Raw genomic sequence first — 26,846 nt, forward strand, 5'->3', positions numbered from 1 at the left:
CTATCCAATTCATCAGCGCCAACAAGTTCGTTTTCAATCACTGAAAACAAGGAAGTATCATCTGCAAAGAAATTGACCTCACAATCTAGATTGTCACAGAGATCATTTATATAAACGAGAAAGAGAAGAGGACCCAGAACAGACCCTTGGGGTACTCCTGCGAGAACATCCTTCCATTCTGAAGTCTTCCCATTCAAGAAAACTCTTTGTTTCCGATCTGTTAAAAAAAACCCTAATAATTGCGAGCATATTACCAGATACTCCATTGCATCTAAGCTTGTAAATAAGTCCTTCATGCCAAACTTTATCAACGGCCTTTGATAGGTCAAGGAGTACTGCACGTGTTTCATTACTTGGTATATCATCAAACGCGCAATAGATCTTGTGTTATGACTAGCAATTGATTTATGGTGGAGTCACCAGGCCGAAAACCCGATTGGTTCGACGTTAATAACTGGTTTTCACACAAATGATGGTAGATTACATCAAAAAGCTGTTTTCAAATAATTCCGAAAAACTAGACGATAGTTGTCCTTGCATTGCCGACATCCCTTTTTATGAATTGGAACAACACCTGCTTTCTTCCATGAGGAAGGATAGATTCCAGTCTCTTTGCACTTGCTTGTCGAAAATCAGACTTAACAGTTCAATGACTGCATCATCACATAACTTAATCATAGCAACAGAAATGTCATCACATCCATGGGATTTGCTGGAATCAAGAGCTCGAATCTGGTTTATTACTTTCCCCCTAATGACGTTTAAGTGCTGCAAAGTTTGGGCAGAACTTGCTACGAAAATGTTTAGTTTACTCGATGTGCCTGCTGGACAACACTGTGTGACAAAGTAGCCATTCAACACAATCGCTTTTGTTTCAAAGTTCATCACAAAAAGCCCATTTTCAAGTAAAGGAGAAAAATTGGGAAGCTTTTTATTACAGTTAGCCTTTTTAGCGAGGACCAGAATGTTTTAGTACCAGTATTAGGGTCGGAGAGTTTACAGTTTACTACCTAATTTTCGGTAGTAATTTTCTTTCGCATTAGCAAGAGTTTAAGTTGGTAGTGAACAGTTAGTAAATAGATCAAACAAAGTCGGCATCTAAGCAGTTCATTCTCTTCTTATTTCATACACTGTTTTAAAAAATTATAGAAAAAATGGGTAAAAAATGCTTATCTTGACTAAAGTGGCCTAGCCCCTCCCCCCCCCCCCTCCAGTGGCGCCATGCCTGTCTTGAAAATAATTTACAACTTAACTTAGTTTGTGTGGACTCAACCTTGCCCTCATAAACATGTGCATCGGTCATCATTGCATCCAATTGCTATGACAGTTCGATAAGAAATGCTTTGGTTTTGCTAATAACTGAGCTCTTACCTGTTCCGTTCGCTTGAATGCAATGTCAGGAAGGGAAGTTCATCGCAAATATGATATTCCTTTTTCAAAATTCCTAAACGACCATTTACAAACTTCAGAGGAGGTGTTCCTGCCTTGCAATAAAATTCTTCTCGGCGCTCTGCAAAATCTAGTATTCTTGAGATGGAAGGGAGTGCTACACCCCCACACCCCACGGGATTTTCGCCCCTGATCCTAACACTGTATATTTACAAGCATGCAATCGAAATCTGCGTATATTATGGAAGTACCATCTTATGTCCATAATTAGTAAATTGTAACACCGAATGATCCTCAACTGGATAAACTGCTGCTTGAATGCTATTTACTCTTCCACAAAACACACACTATGCTAGACACATTTTAAAATAGAACCGTTGTGCCGTCGTTTGTATTTCTGCACTTTAAGATGTGCTTTTCTTAAAGTTAGAGCACTGCTATAATACTTAACTTATAATTGAGTTTCAGCATTAAGAGACTAAACATTTTCATTATAAGATAAAAACAAACAATTCATATTTAATTACATTTCTAAAGTTGTTTTTCGAAAAATTAAGGCTGAAAAATTAATATCCTGATTCGTCTATATTTAATTTCAACTTCCAAACACATGACATGAAATAGTAAGGATTGAAGTTACTCAATGCAAGAATAAAAATTGAATAAATATCATATTCTTATACTAAGGAAAGTGAATGAGAAAATAAATTGCCCTTCAAATCTGAAAAAAACTTGGTATGTTTCAAATTCATTGAAAATTTTAATGCAGAGTGAAAAAACTAAATCAAACATTCTTAATGGGCGAAGTCAGAAGAAATTGTACTCAACTAGTCTTGATCAAAACTCCTTGCAACTCTTTTTTCAAACTTTTCTAGAAATTTGTAGTTTGTTTTCAATTGTAGATATTATTTGGAGACAGATATAAATTTGAATGTTTATATAATTTAATGATAAGAACGTGTCATAGTTTAATTATATTATTTTTATAAAAAGTTTATGCTAGTAAAAACATCCACATCACAAATACGCATACAAAAACTGATTCTTTAGAAAATGATAAACTTGATAGAAATAAGCGGAAAGAGCGTGAAAAAGCTCAAAAGAGAGAATTTTACGACAGATCTAGAGGATTAGAGGGACATTGAAAATATAGTTGCTGAAGTTCAACATCGTGTTACTTTCAATTAAGATGTTCTGATATACAATGGACTGAGCCAGAGAAGCAGAAAGTTCGGTTTGGCTTAGATAATTACTTCATCAACGCCCAGTGAAGTTCAAAAGCAACTCACAACTGTCAAATATAATTTTCATTTATTTTGATCCACCTGTAGAATTTTATCTAAAATTTCTGATAAGGTCGCAGCCGGTAATTTTTCCAAAGCAAAGAAAGAGCTCGTACTTTAAGAAGACTTTCCTGCTTTATTCCCTCTTTATTTTTAGAGCTGGACTAAGAACTTGCATCAAAAAGCTTTAGGCAATAAAAATGATACTGTGAATGTGAGTGCTATTATAACTTTTTAGCGTCCCATTTATGCGAATTGAGACGGCGTCATTACGGAGTGTTTTCAAGACCCCTGCGCAGGATTGCCTTCCTAATTCGGTCAGGGGCTCTTGGTCAGGTGAGTGAGAGCGTCCAGTTTCAAGTTCCACCAGATTATTTCTACGTATTATTCAAAATGCCATCTCCCGTAGAAATATCGTTTGTTTCTGGACTTCGGAAGCCTGCAGACAATGCAAACTGTCTGATTGTTGGTCAACTTGCAAATCTGAAGCGCGTCAAATTTGATGATATTGCTTGTATACTGGAGACAAAAGTGGAAAAACAGGTGATTCGATACGGCTTTCTATTTGATGATATGCCTTTTATTCATTTGGAACCCGGGGAGGTACTCAATATACTAAATATGGTACAGAGTAGGGGTCCACGGTCCAAATGCGTCCCTTGAAATCCATCAGGAAAATTGCGAGTGCTGAATCCCCGTTGATTGTGCGTTGTTTTGTTGACGCAGAGGTTTTCTCCTGGACAAACAAATTTCCTTGTTTTCAAAATTGATAAACCTTAAAACTACACACCTTTTTGCTGATCCCTCAAATTTAACTATGTTTATAGTTTTAAATTTCCCAAAACAACAACAATTTTTGACCCTAGTGTATGTATGTATAATTCACCAAATTATTTTATTTACAGATTATAAGAGTTAAATAGATTACAATACAGGTCTGCAAATTAGTAACAAAGATAAACACCCTTAATTTCAGTGGCATGGATAGCATTTAGAGGTCAAGCCGACCCTACTTCTATAATGGTCCCCTTGGAAGTGCTGGTTCAACAGGAAAACAAACAAGGAAAAAAGATGATGCATGAATCTTTGACTGTTATTAGTTAAAAATTGGTCCTTAGTTGTATGCCCTCTTCCTTTTTTACTATATATAAGCTATATTTTTACCAAAATAGCTCCAAAAAATATTTCATTCCTGATAATGTAAATTAAGGACCTTTAACAAAATATCTACAAGTAACCCCTTTGATTAGAACAACTCTACTGGAAACAAGAAGTTTATGACCTATAGAAATAATGACAATCAAAGAAAATTCCAATGTTTACAATATTTGACCAGAATCAAAGTTTGATGATGCCAATAGGAGCCTAACCTACCACATCACTATTGGTTTACAGTAAATATATGATTTTTAAATATTTCAGTGTTTTTAAAATGCTTTTTTTCTTTTTGTTTTAGAATTTTGAACATGCATTGAGGTCTTTGGTGCCATCTCCAACAGACAGTGTACAGCTGAGTGGACGTAGCTTTGTATTGTCTTCCCTACCCACCAATGGGAGTAGACACAATGCACCTATGTTCCCACATTCACTGACTCAGCTGATTAGGAACTCATTACAGCATGGCGAAGAAGAAAATGTTCTTGTATGTTTTCAATTTTTATCATCTGAACAAAATTTTCATTTATCTTGTTTTAATTGCGCATAGTACTGCAGCATTAGGATACCACAGGTGCATAGGACACTTTAACAGAATGCATTCTATAAAGCAGAAGCTCTTTAAATTAAAAGATTTGCATGCTTCCAAGCATGCCTGCCTTGTGCGCAATTGTGCTACAATTTTGTAGCTTTTCAGTATGCAATTTTCTGACACAGATAGTCATGAAATTGTATGATATTGAAAAGCAAGAGAAGAACTTTTAAATACAGAAGTTCCTTTGGATGACAATGGGCCTGAAGATATGCTTTGATAAAATGTAAAAAATCTTGGAAAATTGTTTCTTATTGTTACAAGATGTTCAATATCTGCATGTGCACATTTTCAAAAGAATCCATAGTTTAGCAGTTGTAAAGTGATGAAAATTTCAAAATAATTTGGCAATCATTAAATTGTTTTCCAATCTGTCTGTAAGTTAAAAAGTACTACTTGAGTACACAGAAGCTGTGTTCATTTTCTCTTGTGGTCTTTTCGACCCATCTTCAACTAGGTGAGAAGTTACCAGTCAAATTTTGTTGAAAAATGAAAACACGCAAATGTTTATGTCTTCCTCTTGCAGTTTGGATCCACACTTAAGCCCTGGTCAAACAATCCATCATTTCACCCCCATATTTCGCCCAACATTTTTCTTTTATGTTGGAATGTGATCCAATGCTGGTGGTCAAATGATCCAGCATTTCACCCAACATTTCACCCAACATTTCACCCAACATTTTCCCATGCAGATCAAAAAAGGACTGGGTGGAAGGTCATATTGATAGCTGCACAGTTTCGCGACATTTTGATTGAAAAAAAAAACAAAAGGCAATCGCTGCACTTTCTATTTATTTTCTCTTCAGATATTTCCAGTACCATTGTAGTTTTTCAGGACAAATGTGGCATTCCCTATCAAGGCCTTGGCCTAAATTTCTTCCCTTGTGCTCTCTTGTAGCTCCCCTCTTCTACAGGCTCCTCATTGATGCTTTACGCTTCTTCTTTCACACAGAATTTGTCATATTTCATTATATTGCCCTTAATTAAAGTGTAACTGATTGTAAGCAAATGTGATTGTTGAAACAAATGAAACCAGCCTGAGAATGCTATGATTGAATTTTGGCGCTCTTTAACCAACTGTGCGTGCACAGAGCCAACAATGTTGCCTGCGTTGGGCAAACGATTCCAACATTTTACCTAACACTTCAAAACAATTGATTTCAGCTAATTTTGTCATCCCTGATTTAAGACAGCAATGAAACCCAACTAAGGATTATTTGCAAACTAATTGGAGCAGTGTTGCATGGATGAGAAAAAAAGCTGGCAGCAAGCCAGCTTGAAAGGCTATATGTTTGAATTACTTTAGAAAAAAACATGAGCAAGATCACTTACAAAAGGCAAGATGGTTAATCAAACATTTCAAGACAAACAAACAAAATATGTATGGAAGATTAACTGCATTTCTTGCTGATAATAATTCCATAGTTTTCCAGGTGAAACAAATGTAACAGCTCTGGGATGCTTTAATTAACCCTGCTAACCCTTATTTTTGTAAGCCCCCTGGGTCCCTGCAAAGAAATGTTAAGATTTGAATCACTAGCATGATAAAGCCCTTCATGTATTAAGTTGAGAAATGGTTATTTTATTTCTATTTTAATTGAGAATATTATTTTCAAAGAATTGGAATTTTTTTCTCATGGCATGTCATCTGTTTTCATTTTTGTATTATTCTTCTTCAGTTTGGTTGTTTCTGTCTTTTTTATTGTCTTAATTTGCTTGATCCCTTTTTGCCAATTTTTTATGCATGAATGAATATATGAATGAATACATTGAAGCATCCCTATGATTGATATCTACTAGTGTCCGGCACTCTCACTTTTTACCCTACTGTTTCACTTTTTACCTAGAGGCCCTTATTCTTATGTTTGATAAACACAATTTATAGTAACAAAAATTCACAAGTGGTATAAAGATCTATATATAAGCAATCAAGAGACTATTTGCTTTGAAGCATGTCTAAAGGCATTTTGCATTTTCATTATAGATAATTTGCGAAAGACGTGATTGCTTTGCACTGGCAATGGCCATACCTAGAGCATATCCTCTGTACAGCAGGAAAACAGCGAAGAATCCAAATAGAATAGAACAACAGAGAAAGCTGACAATAGAATTGTTCTTTGTTGGTGATGATAATGCCCCTTTAGACCAAATTGAAGTAGATTTTTTAAATGCGGCAGCTGATTCTGTAAGACTGGCTGCAAGAATTGTTGATGCCCCGTGCAGTGATATGAATACACTTGCATTCTTAGAGGTATTTCTCTTGATTATGTTGCTTCCTTTTAGAAGTAGTTTCTTTTTTCTTGTTGAAAATACTATCTTATTGAAAATACTTCATTGATATCTTCCTATTTATCTTTATTCCAAAGAGGGGGATTTCCACAAACATTCAAATTATTGTTAAGGGTATTGTGCAACATAGAGAGTCTTCAGTGACTTTAGAAACGTTACAAAGTTTCAATTTTATTTAGCAAATTTAAAGAAAACCAGACAGAAATAGCTTTTACAAATGAAAACGAAAAGCACCCACTTTTAGAATGGTGCGCGGTGCCTGGTTCACATTACTCCGTTTTCGCACTAAATCTGAGCTGAGTGGAACCGATTTTATTTTGCATTCCAATGAATACGCTTGAAAACGAAGTCGTTTGATAGTAATGCTCAATATTGTCAATCGAAAACAGAGTGATATGAAAACGAATCATTTTAATAGGAACAGCGTAAAAGAAGTCATTCGAGAACGAACCCATTTCAGCACAAAGCATTTTAATGAGAAAAGTGAAAACGGAGTCATTTAGAAACAAATTCTTTCATCTTCAATTTCAAAATGAGCTCGAACAAAGGATAGGAAAACGGACAAAAACAAAGCAATAGGAACACCTTCGTTTTTGTTTTAACCAAACCAAAACGGCGTGGACCAGAGCAATGGGAACGGCTCAACAAAATAGAGAAACGGAATGATTGAGAAATGTCAACATATGGAACGGAGTAATGGAAACAGGGATTTGATATCAAACTTTCCGTTTAAAAAGGAGTGAATTGGCCTATCAGCATGCGGTAGTCACATTCTTCAAGTGAAATGTTTATCCCTAGACGCAATATTTATCGCTCGCACGCAATCGTTCGCCCCCCCTTAAAGCCCTGCCTTTCTAGGTCTTCTGAAAACTGTTATCACAAGACGTTGCATTTATCTGATTTTATAGCTATTTTGCAAAGATTTGAAAAAATTGACCCCTGTTAAGATTCTGTCAGTATTTGACTGAACATGGCTCAAAATTTATAGAGCATTGTCAGTGATATTCTGTTGGAGATGTTAAACAATCTTAATGTTTTCAATCAGCATTTTAGCTACCAATATAATAAGTAAAACCCAATGCTTTGTTTATCAATTTGCTGTCAAAACTAAGTCAAGCACCCTTGGTCAGCCTGCATGCAGACTTTAAAAATAGAGGAAGATGTAAAGTCTGCGTAAAAAAAGTCTTTGTCTTTGAAGCCAATGAGATGTCTTTTCCAATTTTAAGGAACAAATCATAACGCTTCCTTTGTCATCGTTTGCCCTTGCGGATTTCTTTGCATTCTAGTAATTGAATCATTTTGATGTCAAATTATGATTTTTTTAACTATAAAACAATATGTACTATAAAACAATTTGACTGTTTCTAGGAAGTGAAGGCTGTTGGAGCTGAACTGAGTATTGAACCAATGATTATCAAAGGAGAAGACCTGGAAAAACGAGGCTTTGGAGGTAACTTTTTCAATTTTTGTTATTTGGAAAAAATGTTAGAAACACCATGGATCAGCGTAGCTTGCTTCTCGTGGTACTAGAGAGCTAGGGAATTTTTCAATGCCCAATAAATCTGGCCCAAAAAATCTAGACTGGGGTAAATTACCCACAAAATGACATACCATTGAATCGTCAAAAGGTTGTGAAACCATTAGTTTTTTGAATTAGAATTTCTAGAGCAAGGGCAGATTTTTATCTGGAGGCACTGGTATTAGATGCAAGAAATATAGCAAACTTCTTAAGCTTCTAATTTTTGTTTATGAAGATACCTTTGATCTTTTTCCTTTGATTATTTATTACTGTATTAAGAATTGATATTAATTTCAGTACTTGACCTTAAAAGATCATACTAATATTAGACTAACAAGATGCTACAGAACTATGAATCTTGTTCAGGTATTTATGGAGTTGGAAAGGCTGCCTTGTGTCCTCCTGCATTGGCAGTTCTCAGTCACAAACCAGAAAATGCTACCAAAAATATTGCCTGGGTCGGTAAAGGCATCGTTTATGATACTGGTGGCTTGTCAATTAAAGATAAGGTAAGAATGCATAACCAGTTTTATTTTGTCACAAAGCGCAGTGGGTCAATGTTAAGGCTGACATTCTTAGTGGGTTGATTCACAACTAGTGCTCACTTCAAGAGATGCCTTTTAGCATAAGTGTTACTCCTGATTGCATTCCTGGTGTTTAAAAATTTGATTGACTTTCTGAATTCAACTGGAGTATCTTCACAACACAGTCAGCTGTAAGTCATAGTTGCCTTTTTGGCTGTTTTAAGCTTATTATGAAGGTGATTCCCTTCCTTAACTATTCCATTATATTTCGAACACATGTCATTGTCTCATCTCTATGTTTTTAGATAGGAAGTCTCTTATCATTGCCTACTTAATCAGTATACTTCATTAATGAACAAGATAACATAAACCCAAGAATGGAGCCTTGGGGTATTCGCTATTTTCATTATTTTCAAGCGCTCATTTCTCGGAAGACAAGGCTACATTTCTATTATTTAAGGCTGTTTTCTAATCATTTGTTTGAAATGACGAGAGATGTGCCAATGCACATTAGGGCAAAAGCTTGTAGCAATATTTACATCTCTCCCAGAGAAACCCTAAATTTCCATTCAACGAAATTCATCTCTGGGAAACCCAGTCGAGTCTGCGCGTAGGCTACATCTCATGGCGCTTCACAGCAGCTAATCAAAACTTAAAGCACCATGCATGTACACCTACAATAGAAAATATTATGCAATGTGAGAATAATTCATTATTTCAACTGTGCATGCGCATATGATGGAAAATTTCAACGGACCTTCAAACAAATACTGGTTTGCTTCCCCAACAATCAGATAGTTTGAACTGAAAGCTGAAGGTAGATTCTGATGATGGTATTAGAAGATGGGCTAATTTATGCATATATTTTATTTTAGGTTCATATGCCTGGAATGAAGAGGGACTGCGGAGGAGCCGCTGGTGTTCTTGGCGCTTTCAAGGCAGCAGTCAAAGCGGTATGCTCTTAAAAGGTTTTTCCGAATGCTTGTCATAAGATATCGTCATCAAATTGTTTTTAAAATATACTAGCATTTCTGGCCGTGCTCACTTTCCAGATGACATTTTTTCCTTTTATTTTCTAGGGGTTTTCAGAAAATCTTCATTGCATTGTTTGCCTAGCAGAAAATGCTGTTGGTCCAATGGCAACAAGACCAGACGATATCCACACATTTTACTCGGGAAAGTATGCGAAAAACACATTCAGAGAAATATTTAGAATAGCTACTTCTATAACCATGCAAAAATTATCCAATGCACAATTTCGAATTTATTGCGGAAACAGAGATAGTCTACTGTGCACTGAATCCTGTCCCTCTTTTGATATTTTGCGTCGTCTTTGAAACCTATCTCACTCAAAATGGTAGTTTTTTTATTTCATTTATTCACTTGCTGTGCGAGTCATTCACTGGCTATTGAACAAGATCTTAAATGGCTACAACCCATAAGACTTTTGTGTAATATGCCATACTTGATCATTGGTTGTGCGTTTTTTGTGCGCATTGAAGCGATCAATCTTTAACTGGCAAAATTGTACAGCCGAATAATGCACTCTTCCTCCTTTCAATCCTCTTGCATCTTTGTTTGATATTTTTATTAAAAATAGAAACGAAACTTCACAATGTTTTGGAACTAACGTAACCCATGGATTCATTACAGAACTGTCGAGATTAATAACACAGACGCAGAAGGGCGACTTGTTCTTGCTGATGGGGTAAGTGCAATCATTATTACGGTTGAAATTTCATTCTGCATCGATTTTATTAATTGCTCTTTAATTGCTCTTTTAATTGCAGGATATGCTTTGTGGTTCTCATAAAGCCTTTTTCCATAGGTTGCCTATGCATCTAAGGACTTAGGCTGTGACATTATTGTAGACATGGCAACGTTGACTGGGGCTCAGGGCGTCTCAACAGGTCATTACCATGGAGCCATTGTGACTAATAATGAACAATATGAGACATCTTGTGTCCAGGCTGGAAGATGGTCTGGTGATCTGACGGTTTGTTATCACTCTTATTAGGTTTTGTTTCGCTTGTTTTGCACATATTTCATATTTCACTCTGATTCTTCACTTTAATTCTTCACTTTGATTCTTTTCTTTGATTCTTTGTTTTGATTCTTCGTTTTGATTCTTCACTTTAATTCTTCACTTTGATTCTTCGTTTTGATTTTTCACTTTGATTCTTCACTTTGATTCTTCACTTTGATTCTTCACTTTGATTCTTCACTTTGATTCTTCGTTTTGATTCTTCACTTTGATTCTTCACTTTGATTCTTCACTTTGAATCTTCACTTTGATTCTTCACTTTGATTCTTCACTTTGATTCTTCACTTTGATTCTTCACGTTGATTCTTCTCTTTGATTCTTCTCTTTGATTCTTCATTTTGATTCTTCGTTTTGATTCTTCACTCTGATTCTTCACTTTGATTCTTCGTTTTGATTCTTCACTCTGATTCTTTACTTTGATTCTTCTCTTTGATTCTTCTCTTTGATTCTTCGTTTTCATTCTTCACTTTGATTCTTCACTTTGATTCTTCACTTTGATTCTTCACTTTGATTCTCCACTTTGATTCTTCACTTTGATTCTTCAATTTGATTCTTCACTTTGATTCTTCACTTTGATTCTTCTCTTTGATTCTTCTCTTTGATTCTTCGTTTTGATTCTTCACTTTTATTCTTCACTTTGATTCTTCACTTTGATTCTTCACTTTGATTCTTCACTTTGATTCTTCACTTTGATTCTTCGTTTTGATTCTTCACTTTGATTCTTCACTTTAATTCTTCACTTTGATTCTTCACTTTGATTCTTCTCTTTGATTCTTCTCTTTGATTCTACACTTTGATTCTTCACTTTGATTCTTCACTTTGATTCTCCACTTTGATTCTTCACTTTGATTCTTCACTTTGATTCTTCACTTTGATTCTTCTCTTTGATTCTCCACTTTGATTCTTCACTTTGATTCTTCACTTTGATTCTTCACTTTGATTCTTCTCTTTGATTCTTCACTTTAATTCTTCACTTTGATTCTTCACTTTGATTCTTCTCTTTGATTCTTCTCTTTGATTCTACACTTTGATTCTTCACTTTGATTCTTCACTTTGATTCTTCACTTTGATTCTTCACTTTGATTCTTCACTTTGATTCTTCACTTTGATTCTTCGTTTTGATTCTTCACTTTGATTCTTCACTTTAATTCTTCACTTTGATTCTTCACTTTGATTCTTCTCTTTGATTCTTCTCTTTGATTCTACACTTTGATTCTTCACTTTGATTCTTCACTTTGATTCTCCACTTTGATTCTTCACTTTGATTCTTCACTTTGATTCTTCACTTTGATTCTTCACTTTGATTCTCCACTTTGATTCTTCACTTTGATTCTTCACTTTGATTCTTCTCTTTGATTCTTCTCTTTGATTCTTCGTTTTGATTCTTCACTTTTATTCTTCACTTTGATTCTTCACTTTGATTCTTCACTTTGATTCTTCACTTTGATTCTTCACTTTGATTCTTCGTTTTGATTCTTCACTTTGATTCTTCACTTTGATTCTTCACTTTAATTCTTCACTTTGATTCTTCACTTTGATTCTTCTCTTTGATTCTACACTTTGATTCTTCACTTTGATTCTTCACTTTAATTCTTCACTTTAATTCTTCACTTTGATTCTTCACTTTGATTCTTCGTTTTGATTCTTCACTCTGATTCTTCACTTTGATTCTTCACTTTGATTCTTCACTTTGATTCTTCGTTTTGATTCTTCACTTTGATCCTTCACTTTAATTCTTCACTTTGATTCTTCACTTTGATTCTTCTCTTTGATTCTTCACTTTGATTCTTCACTTTGATTCTTCACTTTAATTCTTCACTTTGATTCTTCACTTTGATTCTTCGTTTTGATTCTTCACTCTGATTCTTCACTTTGATTCTTCGTTTTGATTCTTCACTCTGATTCTTCACTTTTATTCTTCTCTTTGATTCTTCATTTCATGATTCATTAATTCCTTTCACTGTTTATTTTATCGTTATAAAATCAAGATAAATCTCAATTTTGCTTCGTTTCATTTGTTATTTCTTGATTTTTGCGATAAGATTGAAATATATGCAAATAATGACATTGTATTTCTTTGTCTTTGTCTTAAAGCCACCGTTGTTTTTTTTACTTCTAGCATCCGTTGCCATTTTGTCCCGAAATGCATTTCTCTGAATTTAATAGTTCTGTTGCTGATATGAAGAATTCAGTCAAGGTAAGTCTCGAGGCTTATTTTAAATATTTCACGGGAAAAAACAGTTCAATATTATGTAAAAAGTCAGAACCTCATTTAAGGCATCTTCAGGTCTTTTAATTTTTTTTCTTAAATGTTTTGCTCTATTTGTTTTTTGAGAATGACTTATTGAAGTTTTGTTCTCTCTTCAGGATCGTGGCAACGCCCAGAGTTCCTGTGCTGGTCTTTTTATCTGTAAGTGCATTCATCTTCAGGTTTCTTTAAACGCATAGTTAGCAAAATCTCCTTCTGTAAATATTACTCAGATTTAGGAAACAGAAAGACGATACTGTTATACTTTCTACTTTCCGCTTCCAGCTTCCAGCAGCAGCAAATTTATTTGTGCAACCTCTACGAGCGTTATCTTTATACTATTTGCCCTTAATTTCACATATTTTTTCAGTTGCCCACCTGGGATTTGATTTTCCTGGTGTATGGCTGCATATTGACATGGCAAGCCCAGTTCATCGGGTAAGTTTGAGTCACTTCAAAATGTAAAGTGTTATTCGAAATAACATATCGCCTTTTATTGTTCAATGGGAACATTCTATATAACCTGTTAATTCTTATGTAGTTTTCATTAGGATATTGAAATACCATAATTTAAAAAAAACCAGAGCAATCAAATTCTAGGAATAGCAAATACGAAACAAAGATCAATAGATAAATGAACGTGTTAAGACAGTCTTTAGATTGCGTTTGCGTCAAGTTTATAGAATGTGGTAGGCAAAACAGGGTATGCCATGCGCTGAAGAATTTTTTTTCTAAGAATATCGACGTTTCTATTTGATTTCAAAGCTAGAAAAAATCTTTTAGTTAAGCAAGGCTCATAATGTAGCTTACAAACTCTTATGTTTGCAGGGTGAACGGGCAACAGGATACGGCGTAGCATTGCTGGCAACTTTGTTTGGAAAATATTCAAAGAGCAGACTGTTGCAAAGCATCGCCCCTGAACTCGAGTAAAGATCTTAATTACTGTTAGCCCCTGTTAACTTAGACATTTGCTAAAAATATTTTGTAATGATCATATTGCAATTTGAAATTTCCTCTGAGGATTTTTGATCCAGGATTTTTTATTTAGAATTTGTATCTGCATTTGCAGCGAAGAATGCATGAATCCCTTTGATATCTTTACGAATGCGTTTCTCATCGGTTAAATGATTGATCTGAACACCGATCTAGGTAACTAGATAATTCTGTTTTTGTATCTTGCAATGGACTAGAAGAAAATCGTTTCTCAAAAACGCAAGAACGTTTGCTTCTCAATGCCTCATCTTATCTCCACGCTTGTATTCACACGTCTTTTTTATAGATACACGCCAGGCTCAAAGTTCCGTAACATTTTGTTGATTTGAGCCTCAAATGTTTTTTTAAATGTGTCTTTAGAAAATACTCTTGTTATAGCGTACCAGGTGCAGAAAGTCTGTAGCTGTAGCTTCGAGATTTAATTTCTGTGCTTTTAAAAGCAGTAGCATACAACAAAGTAGTGGCGGGAGTAATGGAGGCATAGGGGGCTCAGCCCCTCCGCCCAATCAGTGTTCTCGTCGGAAAATTCAGGCTTTCGTCGAAAACTTGACGAACTTTTAACGTGTCGAAAGCCGATTCAAGACAAACCTAGTTTTGAGGTGCAGTGATAATCACTTTGTGCAGCAATAAAACCTTTTTGTGCAGCGATAAACAGTAAAAGTATGCAGTGTTGAAACTTTATAGTCAAAGCAAGGAAATTTTCCGTATTTTTCACAAACTTTGATAGCGTAAACATACCTAGGGCAATGAAGAGAATGGACAGGGGTGATCAAAGTTACTAGGGCCTCAAGGTGCCAGGAAAATCATAAAGTAAAGAAGTCAATTTAAAGAGGTATGGCTTAAAATACTTAACTATTTTAAACGAAAGATAATGACTGTAAAAAACATTCTGAAATGTATTTTAAGCTAACCTAAAGGGCGTGTTTGCAAAGCTTTTCTGCTCGCTTCGCCCGCAGGGGATCTGCGTTTACCCGTTCTGCCCCAGGGTCCTCTTTAACCTCTATGTGCCCTTCAACAAACCAGATGCAATATTTTTCAGTACTAAATAATCAACAAACTATATGTGATAATATCAAATCTGCTTGCGAAATTTATATGTAATTTCAATTTCGTAAAGAAGAGCTGAATTGTCCATCGAATTCTTCCAAGGAAAAGTTATTTTCAAACATATTTCCCACTGAAAAAAATGAAACTGGGCAGATAAATGAAAAAAAAGAAAGGAAAGATAAAAAACAGAAAATGAACTAGTTACAATTAGTTAAAATTTTGTTGTTGTTATGAATGACTTGTCAATAGTGTAATCGGTCGACTTTTTGTACACCAATTTTCTGAGATGTGATATCAGTCATGGTATCAAAAATCATGAATGGATTCTTTTTCTAGCTACTAAATTAAAGGGCGTGGTCAGCGAAGATTCCGCCCAAAGATCACCTATTTTCATCAAAATGTACAGTGATAATTTTTTTATTAAATCATATATGATCCAAGATGTTATCTTGTCCGATAATCGTGGGCCTGAGCCCCATCAAAGGAATATCTGAATTTCCGCCACTGCCTCGAAGACACTAGCTTTTTTAGGGTATTTGAGCCTCATGTTGCTAATTTCTATGTTTCTCTAAAAAGATGTGTATTAGGAATCAATCCAACATCCTGCAATAGACAGTTTTTTAATCTATGAAGTACACTGTTCTAAAGATACAACCGAATTTCGATGTGTTCGATATGTTAGTTCGAATTGCAGCCAACCAATAATCGTTAAAGTTCATTATGACATAAGAACTTGAAATCGTTTACATTAGATCAGCATTGCTAAAATATGTATCCTGCCGTCTTGACAGCGAATTTAGTGAATAAATACTTTCTGTAAGTTACACCAAATTTCATCAAATTGGCCCACGGCACACGTTACTTCTAGTCACTTTGCCAAGGCTAGCCTTTTCGAATCAAATCTGTAAGAGAAACTAGCTGCCTTACAGTGATGAGCAGAGGCGACATCATAGAGAAAATTGGGTTACGTAGCTGCTGTTATCATATCATATCAGCCCCTTTAAGGGAATTCAACTCTTCATATAATTGGTTTACATCATATAGGTTTGCATCATATGCCTCTTATTCAAATTATAACTTTAGTTATAATGTGGTCTCAAAATTAGTTTTTTCTTTTGCCGCATGTTAACAAAAGACAGAAGTTCCATAAATTGGAACAATGCAATTATTATTGTTGCTTTGCTAAATTTTGAAAATGGAAAGAGACCAGGCACCGCGCACCATTCTAAAAAAGGATAGGCTGAGAAGGGTGTGACCGAAAATTTTGTAAGGCCACACCCTTTCAAACGCTGGAAACGCCCCCTTTTAGAAACTACTTGCTTCTTTCCACTTATTCAGAAAGAATAGTAATTACTATGAAATAGATTAACAAGATAAGACGCCAAGAAAATGAACAAAAAAGGGTTCCCAGTCAAGAAGAACTGCTACTTCTTAGGATCCCTTGGAGTAAACTTTTCCAAAGTTGCGCTAGAGTGAGCTTCTAAAAATTTTCTAACTTGTTATTGCAAAAGTGGGAGGGCTGTAGGCCCTGCTAGCCCTTTGGCTGCGCGGTGCCCGAAAGAGACTATATTCAGACAAAATACCTATATAAACTGTCAAATTGTACCGGTTATTCTTCAATGTTGCCATGAACGTTGTTCTTTCTGCAGATCACTTCACAAATGAGCTTCTGCAGATTATTCCTCCGATCATACACATCTTACTCCCCAGTCTTGAATGAAATTGGTAATTTTTTTCGATAGTGTATATCATAATCCTACTTTATTTGTAAAGAAAAGATTTTGTTTGAGGAAAACATGGACATTGTAATGGGCACATGGCAAGATGCATATCATTTCAAAATATATTTTCAGAGAGCACCCCCTACTTGTTCAGAGCAAAGCAGTGTTCGTTAAATCAATGACTTGATAATGGGCTACGCTCGAAACGTCGTTATTCATTAATCAATTCTTTCCTGGTACAATTTACTTACATTCATCGTTATTATATTCGTTAAATCAACATTCAACCGAATATTTCAGTACAGAATTTTTGGTCTCTCTTTCGAAGTGGTCAGTTGTTCGCTGGAGAATTCCTAGTGCCATATCTGATGATGGTGAAGGAAAATTACAATTATATAAACTAACAAAAATTAACTAGATTTATTTAAAAATATAGTTGAAATCTAAAAACCCCATTTACAAGAAAAGTTAACATTTTAAAAACTTGAATGATTTGTTAAAACAGGTAGCTATCTAAATAGCTTTCTAAATACATCTAGAAAGTCGCATTGAAATTTACAGACATTTAGACACAGACATTGAAATTTACAGACAGTAAAAATCAGCTAAAAAAGGTTTTTCAAATGGTATAGCAAAAATGTCTTTACCATTTCTTCTCATTTTTGCTAATTTAAACAATGTTTAATCAACCCTAAATGTTAGTTCTATGGCCATTTTCATGAATAACAGCGAAAGACTATAAGAAGATAAAATTTTGCTCTTTTATGAAAATTATTTTATGAATAGCAAAAGTAAATGGAACAAGGGAGTAAGTTATAAAATTTAAATGGTGACAAATTATACCAAATTGCAATGTTTTGGGAACAATGACGTCACACGTTGAGACTAGATAACAGTTAGTGGAAAAAAGTAGATTAAATGTAATTTTTAAAGATTTGAGCAGCTCAAATTTTGTTTTATCAGAAAACATGCCATTATTCTTTTCTCAATCCATTGCCGGGAGAGATGTTTAATAAATGGTTCATTTATGAGCCACAAGTGTATTCAGACGAAACTTTTGTTGCGAAGTAAATTCCAATTAAACAAGATTTCTGATATCTTCCAGAAAGCCAGTTTGCAAGCCTGGTTGAATGGACAATGGTGACGATTCTCATCGAGCACTCCTGAACTTCTCGTCTTCATTACGTTTTCAAGGAATATTTCAAATATCTTCGGCAGTGGCGATTCTAGCCTTAAAAATCTGGGGGGGGGGGGCTAACTGGGGGCCAAACTTTCAGTTATAGGAGCCAACGCTAGCTATTACTTTGGGCACTAGCAGAATGTAAAGCAGTGGCGTGGTGGCACAAAATTAGCTAGCTACAAGGCACCGGTTCTTAGCTCCCCATAGATAAGTATGTCCTTGGTACAGCTCCAGACCCGGCTTCAGGAAATTTTTTTGGGGGGTTCAAGTGTTTATCTACCGTGTACATTTTGGCAGCATTACACTTCGTTAATGCAATCAGAATATTTTAGCATTGTTAATATTTAAATTTCAGCTATTTCAAAGCAACTTCAGCTGTAAAACTATTTGTTTTATGAAAGTTTTAAAATTAGCTTTTGTGGTTACGTAGTTTATTCAACCTTTAGAAACACTGAATAGAACTCTTCTGTTCTTCAACTGGACCCACTTCTTGATAACAGATAAGTTCTATGAAAAGTATTTCTCGCACGAAATTAGCGCAAGAGATGTAGACGACCTGGAGCATTATACTTTGCAGTTTCAGAGACGGGGCCACAAAATTTTTTTGAAATTATGCCTTCTAGAATGGCTAAAAACGCATCTCCCAGGCTAAAATTGTTTCTGCCTTTGTCAAATTGTCTTCTCTGATGTTCCTAAAAATTCTTTTCTAGATCAACGGAAAAACTGAACTGCAGAACTTTTCAATATCTTTGAATGTTTTTAAAAATTACACGAAGGACAATTTTCTACAATAAAGATTATCTACCGATCAAAATCCCAATTTTACCGACTATTCAACTAAAACGCAAATGCCTATTCTTTGGGGGGGGTGTTACACCCCTCCTCACCCCCACGGGACCGGCCCTGTACAGCTCTATCAAGGCTGTTATCATTATGCCAAATAGTTTTATTAGTGGTGCAAGGAGAAGCTGTCCTCTAGGAAAAATAACAAAGAAAAATTGTTGCTGGGGGCCCCTAAAGTTTCGGGACCGTTTGTTATTTGACTAAAAGTAACTTTGTTCTGTTACTCAACGGAGTTTTATCTGTTCAACAATAATGCATCATGATCATGGTTTTCAACAGAAGAACTAAACTTCTAACAAATAAAAGTCTAATAGCTTTGTGAGGTTGATTGGTAAAATTTTTCCATTGTAGTTATGTCTTATATCCAACCTTCATGAGATCAAGCAAATCATTCTGTTACACAGAATTTCAAGTCATACAATTTTGATAAGCAATAGTAGATTGCCAAGGTATACTGGGATGGTATTTGGCTGACCCTGCACACCCCATTGCAAGAAGGTGGATCTTCATGATAATATATAGCAAATATAGAATTTAAATGATTGTCAAGAATGAGTTTTTCTTGGTAACTACGGAACTCTTGGTAACTTATTAAAAAGGAGCCAAAATTTCATAAATGTCCACCTCGGTTACAAACCAAAACGCTTATCAGGGCCCCTAGTTTGTTAAATAAATGCAATAAAGATAGCATTGAGGAAAATAAAGAGAGAAACACTAACAAAGTGAAAAAACGATTGAACAGCTTCGACAGAAAACATTGAATTTTTAATAGAAAAATATAAGGCAATTTATGTTAAGTCCAAAAGACCGTGGCCCTCCTTGCCCCCCCCCCCCCCCCTCCCGTAGAATCGCCACCGATCTTCGGGTGATTTTCGTGAGATATTCATCAGATTTAAATAAACAACGAAAATCTGAGCGTTATGTACAGGGATAACTTGTACTTGGTCTGCTGTTGTTCAAACTTGTTTGGTTGCGAGGTTGCTGCTTTCCTCTGGTGGTATGATGTCGATTGTGTTGTCAATTTAGTTCAAAAATATGGCAGAAGAGGAAATACTTGCTGTTGGAAGGTAGGATGACTTTGATCTATGTATAAGTATCAGTTTATCGTAAATACTCCCTTAGATTTAGTTCGTCTCATAAAGAGAGTCTTTTCAGCCGCTGCTGGCAGTGAAAACGACAACGTTTTTTCTATGACATGACAGAGGCAACGCAAACAGCGAAAACTAATTTTGAATAAACGGAAAAGTTGATACTACAAAAAGGGACTGCTTTAAATATGACCGTTTAAATATGAATTGAGAGGTTTCGGGTAGAAGAATTTATGTTTGTCAAATATCAGCCTCGGTTAAAAGGCTTGCGTTTGCAAATAATCATAATGAAGAGATTTGTGTACAAGAATGTGATAACAGGGGAACTGATTTGAAATATGTAAATAAATGTATTTAAATATATGTGTTGAATAGGTCTTTTTGACTTAACATGAGTTGCCTTATATTTTTAAGCATAATATTCCTACCTTTTGCAAATTTTTACCAAGCCTATTTAAATAAATGTAAATCTGTTATGGCAAGCTTGTTTTGATAGAACAGCGAGGGGCAACCTTTTCAATCTTGGGGCCAAATTTACAATATTTTGTACCATTGAAGAGCAGGCCAAACTAGGAAGGGCTGAACAGAAATTGAAAGCATCTTTCAATGAAATACTATCAGACTTGATTCCACTCTCTTGGTTCAATGGATTATCTCACCAGATAATTTGTTTCTTTTCTATCTTTTGATTTGAACAAACTTGAGCTAGAATTTCAAGGGAACATAATTTCCCCCATATGTGCTGCAATTTAGATTTAGATGTCCTATACTAGCAATGAGCTATTCTCCTCCTGCCAGCATGTCAAAATCATATCAAAGTCACCAAAGAAAGTGTGCATGCTCATTGTGTTTGAAAAATTTATAGAGATTCAAAATATTTCATGTCAATTCACTATTCACTCAATTAAACTGGTTGGTAGCTATTCTGTAATGAAATGTAAATACTTGCAGTTCGCTTAATTTTCTGTAGTGGACATTGTTTGTGCCAAAACTGGTCAACATGGACTTTTATGCTGCTTTTTAATATATTTTTCTCATGTTACATAGATACCAAATAGCATTGTTGTTAATTGTACAACTTGCATAGTTTTTATAGCTTTATTTTCATCATAATTGTACCTTATAACTGAGAGCTCAAGGAGTGTGCTGTGTTCCTTTCTTGAAAGCAAATAGGAAATCCTGTAAAAATGGTAATCTAAGAAAATTTTCACTTCTCCGATCTAATTTGTTGGAATATGTGTTTAAAGAATTTATTGCAAAACTGTTCAATAATTTGGTCAAATGCTGCTTTTTAGGTCAAATGCTGCTGATGAAAAATTTGATCACACTGTGGGTGCTTTAGAAGATATTGTCATGGGTAAGTAGTTTAAGTTCCTGCATTGAAAGTGACGTATAGCAGATGCCTTTTAAAATAATTTTGCAGGTTTTTGCAGAGATGATTTCAGTGGCTGAAGGATTTATATTATCTTGTTGTTAATATTCAAATAAAAGAGCTCCCAACACTGAGACAGAAGACTTTTTAGCTATAGTTTGCTGACTATTTCAGTTAAACTGTTTGATCAAGTTTGTTTATCAATGACTCATCAGATGAATTTGTATTTAGTGTTACTACCATAGCTATACAATTTCTCTCTCCTGGGTAAACTCTGTTTATGTGCCATGTTCAAAGCAAAAAGCAACTTCACAATGACAAAGAAAGTTATTTTTATACATGTTTATATATATTTAGGAGGCACCCTTTTTTTGCAAGTGGTCATTTTAAAATAGGTTTGTTCCTTAAAAAAATCATCTTTTTAGAAATTTGCTTTAGTCACACATAACAACACATTATAGTTGACTGAGCTTGTGAGACCCTTTTAATGAAATAAGCAATTCTCTACAAGCCTGACCATAAGACTTTTAGCAGGGAGCAGTAAAAAGCTCTCCTAGTTATCTCCAGGTGAGCTATTTTTAAATAGATAAGATTAACAAATGAAGAATCTATTTTAAGAAGAGCAATTTGCTTTTTAGAGCAATTCAGAAGTGCAACCTGTAGCTCCCAGGCCTTTCCCAGAGACGAGGGCTATAGCCTGCACCCATGCAAACCCCACACAAAATAGATTTGCGAGAGCTTTTTTCTGCCCGCACAGTTTTTCAAACCAACGTTCTCATATAATCCGCGCAGTTTAGCTTCCCAATATTTTTACTACTTACATGTCTAAGTGTTTATCAAATGATGTGATAAATAGGAGATTTCCGTTTCCTTGTATAGGACATGTCAACAATCTTTTGTATTATCTGCTAAAACCTGCAATAGAATAGAAAATGTGTATGCACGAAAGGGATAAAATATAGCGTGATCAATACTATATACAAATAATTAAAGTGAGAAATGTTACACCCTACTGTCAAATAGAAAACAATTTCTTTTCAAATCAAATCTTATAAACTAGGCATTTGCAAAAAAGCCACATTTAACCTGCAAAACCTAACAAAACTTTTCCATATTCCAAAAAAGTTATGTGCCTATTTTGTCTTGTTTTGATGAGTGGTAATACAACATTTAAAGGTAGTGATACACACAAAAATGCCTTCATCTGAACAGTGCTTAAAGAATCAGCAAGGAAATGTATTTTTACCTTTGTAAATACCCAAATATAAAAAAATTAACAACAGTTCAACAAGGGCTAAATAGCCCACGCAGCCAAACTGGCAAGGGCTTTTTATAGCCCACATTCTATTTTTTCCCAGAGAGGCCTGGCTCTCTTCCAGCATTTGAGGAAAGTCTGAAAGGGGAGCACAGGCTATGGCTCTCCTCAAATGGCCAAGCCTGCTCCTGCTCTATAATGTCCATGTATTTTTATTATATTTTGTAAGATGTTAGCAAGTACACAAATCAGAGCAATTTCACTGGAAAATAATACGATAAAGATTATATTTGATTGGTACTAGTGAACTCTAATTGCAAGTAAAATGTAAAATTTAAATTATTCACTTTGTCAAATTAGATGATGGATTTCAAGATTTACAAGACACATTCATGGAAAAATATTATCAAGAGTTTGAAGACACAGAAGAAAATAAACTGGTTTATATGGATATCTTCAAGGAATATGTAAGTTTGCAATATACTTATGGAGTGGTATTTTCTTTGTACATGACAGAGATCCAAAACAGCAACTTTTCAAATTTGCAAGGGTGTAAAATGATGTCAACAGCTTTGAAATTAGATGGCAATTGAAAGCAGTGCTAATCTTTTGGCTTTCTGTGAAAACAGAACCAATTAAATCTGCTTGACAGGCAAGGCCATGTTTCTCCTTGCCTTATTTTTTCAGTTGTGATACTGGATAGTGTGACATGGCACTTTTGTATTCTCTTTCTTTCCAGACTGACATGTTAGAACAGCATATTGAACAACATTTGACTGAAAAAATTCCTAGTTTCTCAATGGATGAATTCCAAAAAAATATCATGTAAGTATGAGGAAAGTAGAGCATTTTATCATTCAATTTACATGTTATGATAGAAATTTACAATGTATCTTTCATTCTCTCATTTGTGATGCAAGAGCCCAACTCTTTATTGATAAGTTTGTGCATAGACTTTATGAAACCCCAAAAGTAGGAGCAAAATGGTAACAAAAAGTAAACTAATGATCTTTTTCAGTATCAATAGAATCATTCTTCTATGGTTACTATTGATTTTATTTTTTCTAATTGTTTAAATTTTAGCATTTTGAACAAGTTTCTTGTAAGGGTTTCTGTTAGATCAACAGCCCTGGCCCTTTGAGGCAGCGATCGCCTGCACGCGCCTCCATGCTCTTCCACTCCATTTTTCGCTTGTCTATGTCAGTTCGCACATTAACCGCCCGCCTTGGTCTTCCTTTCATTTCTCGACCTCTCTTGAAGTAAAACATTCTAACAAACAGAATATTGATAGGAACTTGATCCCCTATGTTTTGACGTTTTAATCTCTCAGGAAGTCATCTACTCCTGTAAACTCGTTAACTAATTAACAAGTCATGCAAAAATCAAACAAAGCATTTTTAAATGCAATAGGGAAGAAAATCCTTTGAATGGTTTCATTTCAACCAGAATGCTATTTCGAAGGCCAATTGAGTATTCTTAACAGGTGAAACCCAAATCATTTCAACATGGCGAGTAACCAGAAAGGATCGACTGTTGAGTTAAGAACTTTCGAAAAATACGACAACAGGGCTGTTCTTGGAAGAAAAATTGAGGAGATAGATGGAAAGAATATGGTGACGTTCGTTTGGTGCAAACTTTGTCTAAAGACAAAGCTTCTATTCTCTTGAACCCACTTTGCAAAGGCAGTGCACAGGTGGATGTTGATGCCTACATCAATGGAACGAATTTTGAATGTTTTTGATTTGCAGTTTTATGAAACTATATGAATAAACAAAATTCTTTATCAGCTAAGTTTACAAAATAAGATGGCGATTCTCTGACAAAAATAAAATGATAATCATTTTATTTTTGTCAGAGAATCGCCATCTTTTTTTGTAAACTTAGCTGTTAAAGAATTTTGTTTATTCATATACTTTAATTGACGATTTTTAAAAGACTAAAAATCACCCGCCTGACTCTACTGAGGAGAGCGATGTACAGCGCGCCTGCTAAAATGCTCAAGGCCAGGCCTGGATAAAGTGTGTCAATTTTCTTTATTCCTGAAAAAGTATTACCTTTGACACAAGGAAAATAGCTAGTTATGCTTTTAACAGATATTCCACAGCTAGGGTTCCTTGCATAGTCAATAAAATGAAGAAATGCATGGACCGCAGTTCTGATCAGCAAAGTCAGGAGAATGTACACAAATCATCTGATCAGATTGAAAATCTTGCCTTTCTTCTTTGTACCATATTTTCTCTTTGCCATATATTCACCCCTGACCTAATTCAACAGCAACTTTTATGTTTGTTGTCTAATGGTGTGTTTTCAGTTATTGTAGGGTTATCAATAGGTAGTTGATAAATATGGTCTAAATTGTGTTTATTTCTTGTTTAGGTCTAGAAGAGATCAAATAGATTTAGAGATATTTGATATGCTGCAAACGATGAGTGATTTTCTTGAATTCAAACAGATGTTCCTTAACTACAAAGCTGTGAGTATGCAAAAGCGCCATATTACAGCTACTAACATTGCATCTTACATGTGCTGCTGCTGTTATGAACACTTGCTAACATTTCAATTAGCAGTGCATAAGCATTGCATTAGCTGGTTTACACAAAATTTCAATATGACATTACTTTTTTGCATTGTGCTTGTCTCATAAAGAGATGATAACCAAATAAGCTTTTTGTACTGAAAAATTACTTATATATGTGTTATGTTTATGCGTTATACAATTATTTTGCATTCATATTGATAAAGTGTCTGAAACAAAACTTTTCAATAAAAGCTGGTTCCCATAAAATTGAAAGAGTTGGAGCATGTCTCTGATTCATACTTTAATCAAAGAAAAAGTGTTTACATTGATCGTGGGAGAGTTGACAACTGTTACAAAGCGCAGTATCCTATCATCTTTTTAGGACTCAAAATGCTTTCAAAGCAAATAAAACTTTGCTATGATTGGTTAATTATGTCTAAGTGACTATTTTCTAAACAAAAGTTGGTTGGCGATGTTGGCAACATGTGCTCCCATTAAAATTTTCATTGATCAAAGGTGTCGTAAGAGTTGGGAAAGTTAAACTCAGATCAATTTGCCCAACCCTTGAAATTCACAGCCAGGCAGGCATAGCTAGCACAAGAAAGTATTCCTTAAACTGGCATTGTAATTCTATTGTATGTTACACTGTTCACTAAATAATTATGTTCTAATTGTAAAGCATGTCATTTTCTTCATGTTAAAGTGATTCATGGAAGTTGTAAATGTATTGAAAAGCTACTGGAGTACTAACAAGAAAGATTGCTTAATGCTTGCTTAGATTGTGTATATCAAAAGATTGGTTTGATATAATTTTACCCTGGTCCTGGTGACTGTTTTCCAGCTCCCTGTTAACTTTTGAAGATATTGTGTCAATCAGTAAATCCTTAAAGCCTGAGTAAGGTTACCATTTTTTTGTCAGATGATGTCACAACTGTCCTTTTTGAAGTTTTATTGCTCATCATCTAGCCAAGATATTGTAATTAAAAGAAACAGAACTAATTTTTTTCTCCTTTTTTCTCTGTTTCAGATGAAGGAAGGAAAGATGGTAGATTTAAGCCAAGGAATTGTTGTAAAACACTTTGAGAGTTCAGATGATACAGACATCAATATGGACAGCAATATTGACATAACCACACAGTTTCATTCAGCATAATGAACTGGGGAAATCAACTGTTCTTGCTAACAAGTAATGAATGCAGTCAAGTTTGGCTGTGATTGCATAAAGTACAGCCAGAGAATGCATGGTATCCTGAACAAAGACATTGCTTTATAAAAAGCATATAATCACACATAAGCAGTGATATCTGGCTGAATTTCTATTTCAGAACTATTACTTAAATTATCTTTCCTTCTCACTTCATTCTTTTGGCCAGTGAGATTCCTTTGTGGTCATGTTTTCACACTTTGTGAATATCATTAACCGTGTATCAACTGTTACACCTTATGGTATCTTTGAACATATGTTGAAGTTTATAGTTTGTATTCATTTACTAATATACTTTATTGAAAAGTTTTTGAAAATTGTTAGAAGTAGCTGGATAGAACTGCAGATAGATTTAAAAGGCTCATTTTCATAACCTAGAATTGGCAAGTTGTATATAATTTCAAAGAAGCACAATGGAAAGGTTTTCAATTTGTTATGATTTTTGTTTCTCTTCTCAACACGTGTTTCTCTTCTTAGATAACCTCGTTTTCAGTTATCATCAAAATGGAAAATATTGACTTTTGTCTTACATGTAGGTACCAAGAGATGCTTGAAACCAAGATTTTATTAGCATTCAGAATA

At 34.8% G+C, this 26,846-nt stretch overlaps 2 protein-coding genes across 2 annotated transcripts; both read left to right on the forward strand.

The window, feature by feature from the left end:
• The first annotated feature begins 2,974 nt into the window (after positions 1-2,974).
• On the forward strand, positions 2,975-14,072 carry LOC135690863 (putative aminopeptidase NPEPL1). Its single transcript, XM_065208546.2, has 13 exons — positions 2,975-3,215; positions 4,129-4,314; positions 6,404-6,670; positions 8,077-8,158; positions 8,594-8,736; positions 9,627-9,704; positions 9,831-9,931; positions 10,405-10,459; positions 10,580-10,747; positions 12,915-12,992; positions 13,163-13,205; positions 13,414-13,481; positions 13,872-14,072. The coding sequence occupies exons 1-13, from the start codon at positions 3,066-3,068 to the stop codon at positions 13,971-13,973; spliced, it is 1,521 nt and encodes a 506-aa protein (XP_065064618.2). The 5' UTR covers positions 2,975-3,065; the 3' UTR covers positions 13,974-14,072.
• A 5,695-nt stretch (positions 14,073-19,767) lies between these two features.
• LOC135690756 (ADP-ribosylation factor-like protein 2-binding protein) lies at positions 19,768-26,722 on the forward strand. Its single transcript, XM_065208409.1, has 6 exons — positions 19,768-19,894; positions 21,211-21,272; positions 22,903-23,009; positions 23,282-23,367; positions 24,919-25,015; positions 26,088-26,722. Exons 1-6 carry the CDS (start codon positions 19,863-19,865, stop codon positions 26,211-26,213), a joined length of 510 nt encoding a protein of 169 aa, XP_065064481.1. The 5' UTR covers positions 19,768-19,862; the 3' UTR covers positions 26,214-26,722.
• Positions 26,723-26,846: the final 124 nt, after the last annotated feature.

The sequence above is a fragment of the Rhopilema esculentum genome, chromosome 4, assembly GCF_057945365.1.
Source record: "Rhopilema esculentum isolate cy_ngs chromosome 4, ASM5794536v1, whole genome shotgun sequence".
In the NCBI taxonomy this organism is placed as follows: domain Eukaryota; kingdom Metazoa; phylum Cnidaria; class Scyphozoa; order Rhizostomeae; family Rhizostomatidae; genus Rhopilema; species Rhopilema esculentum.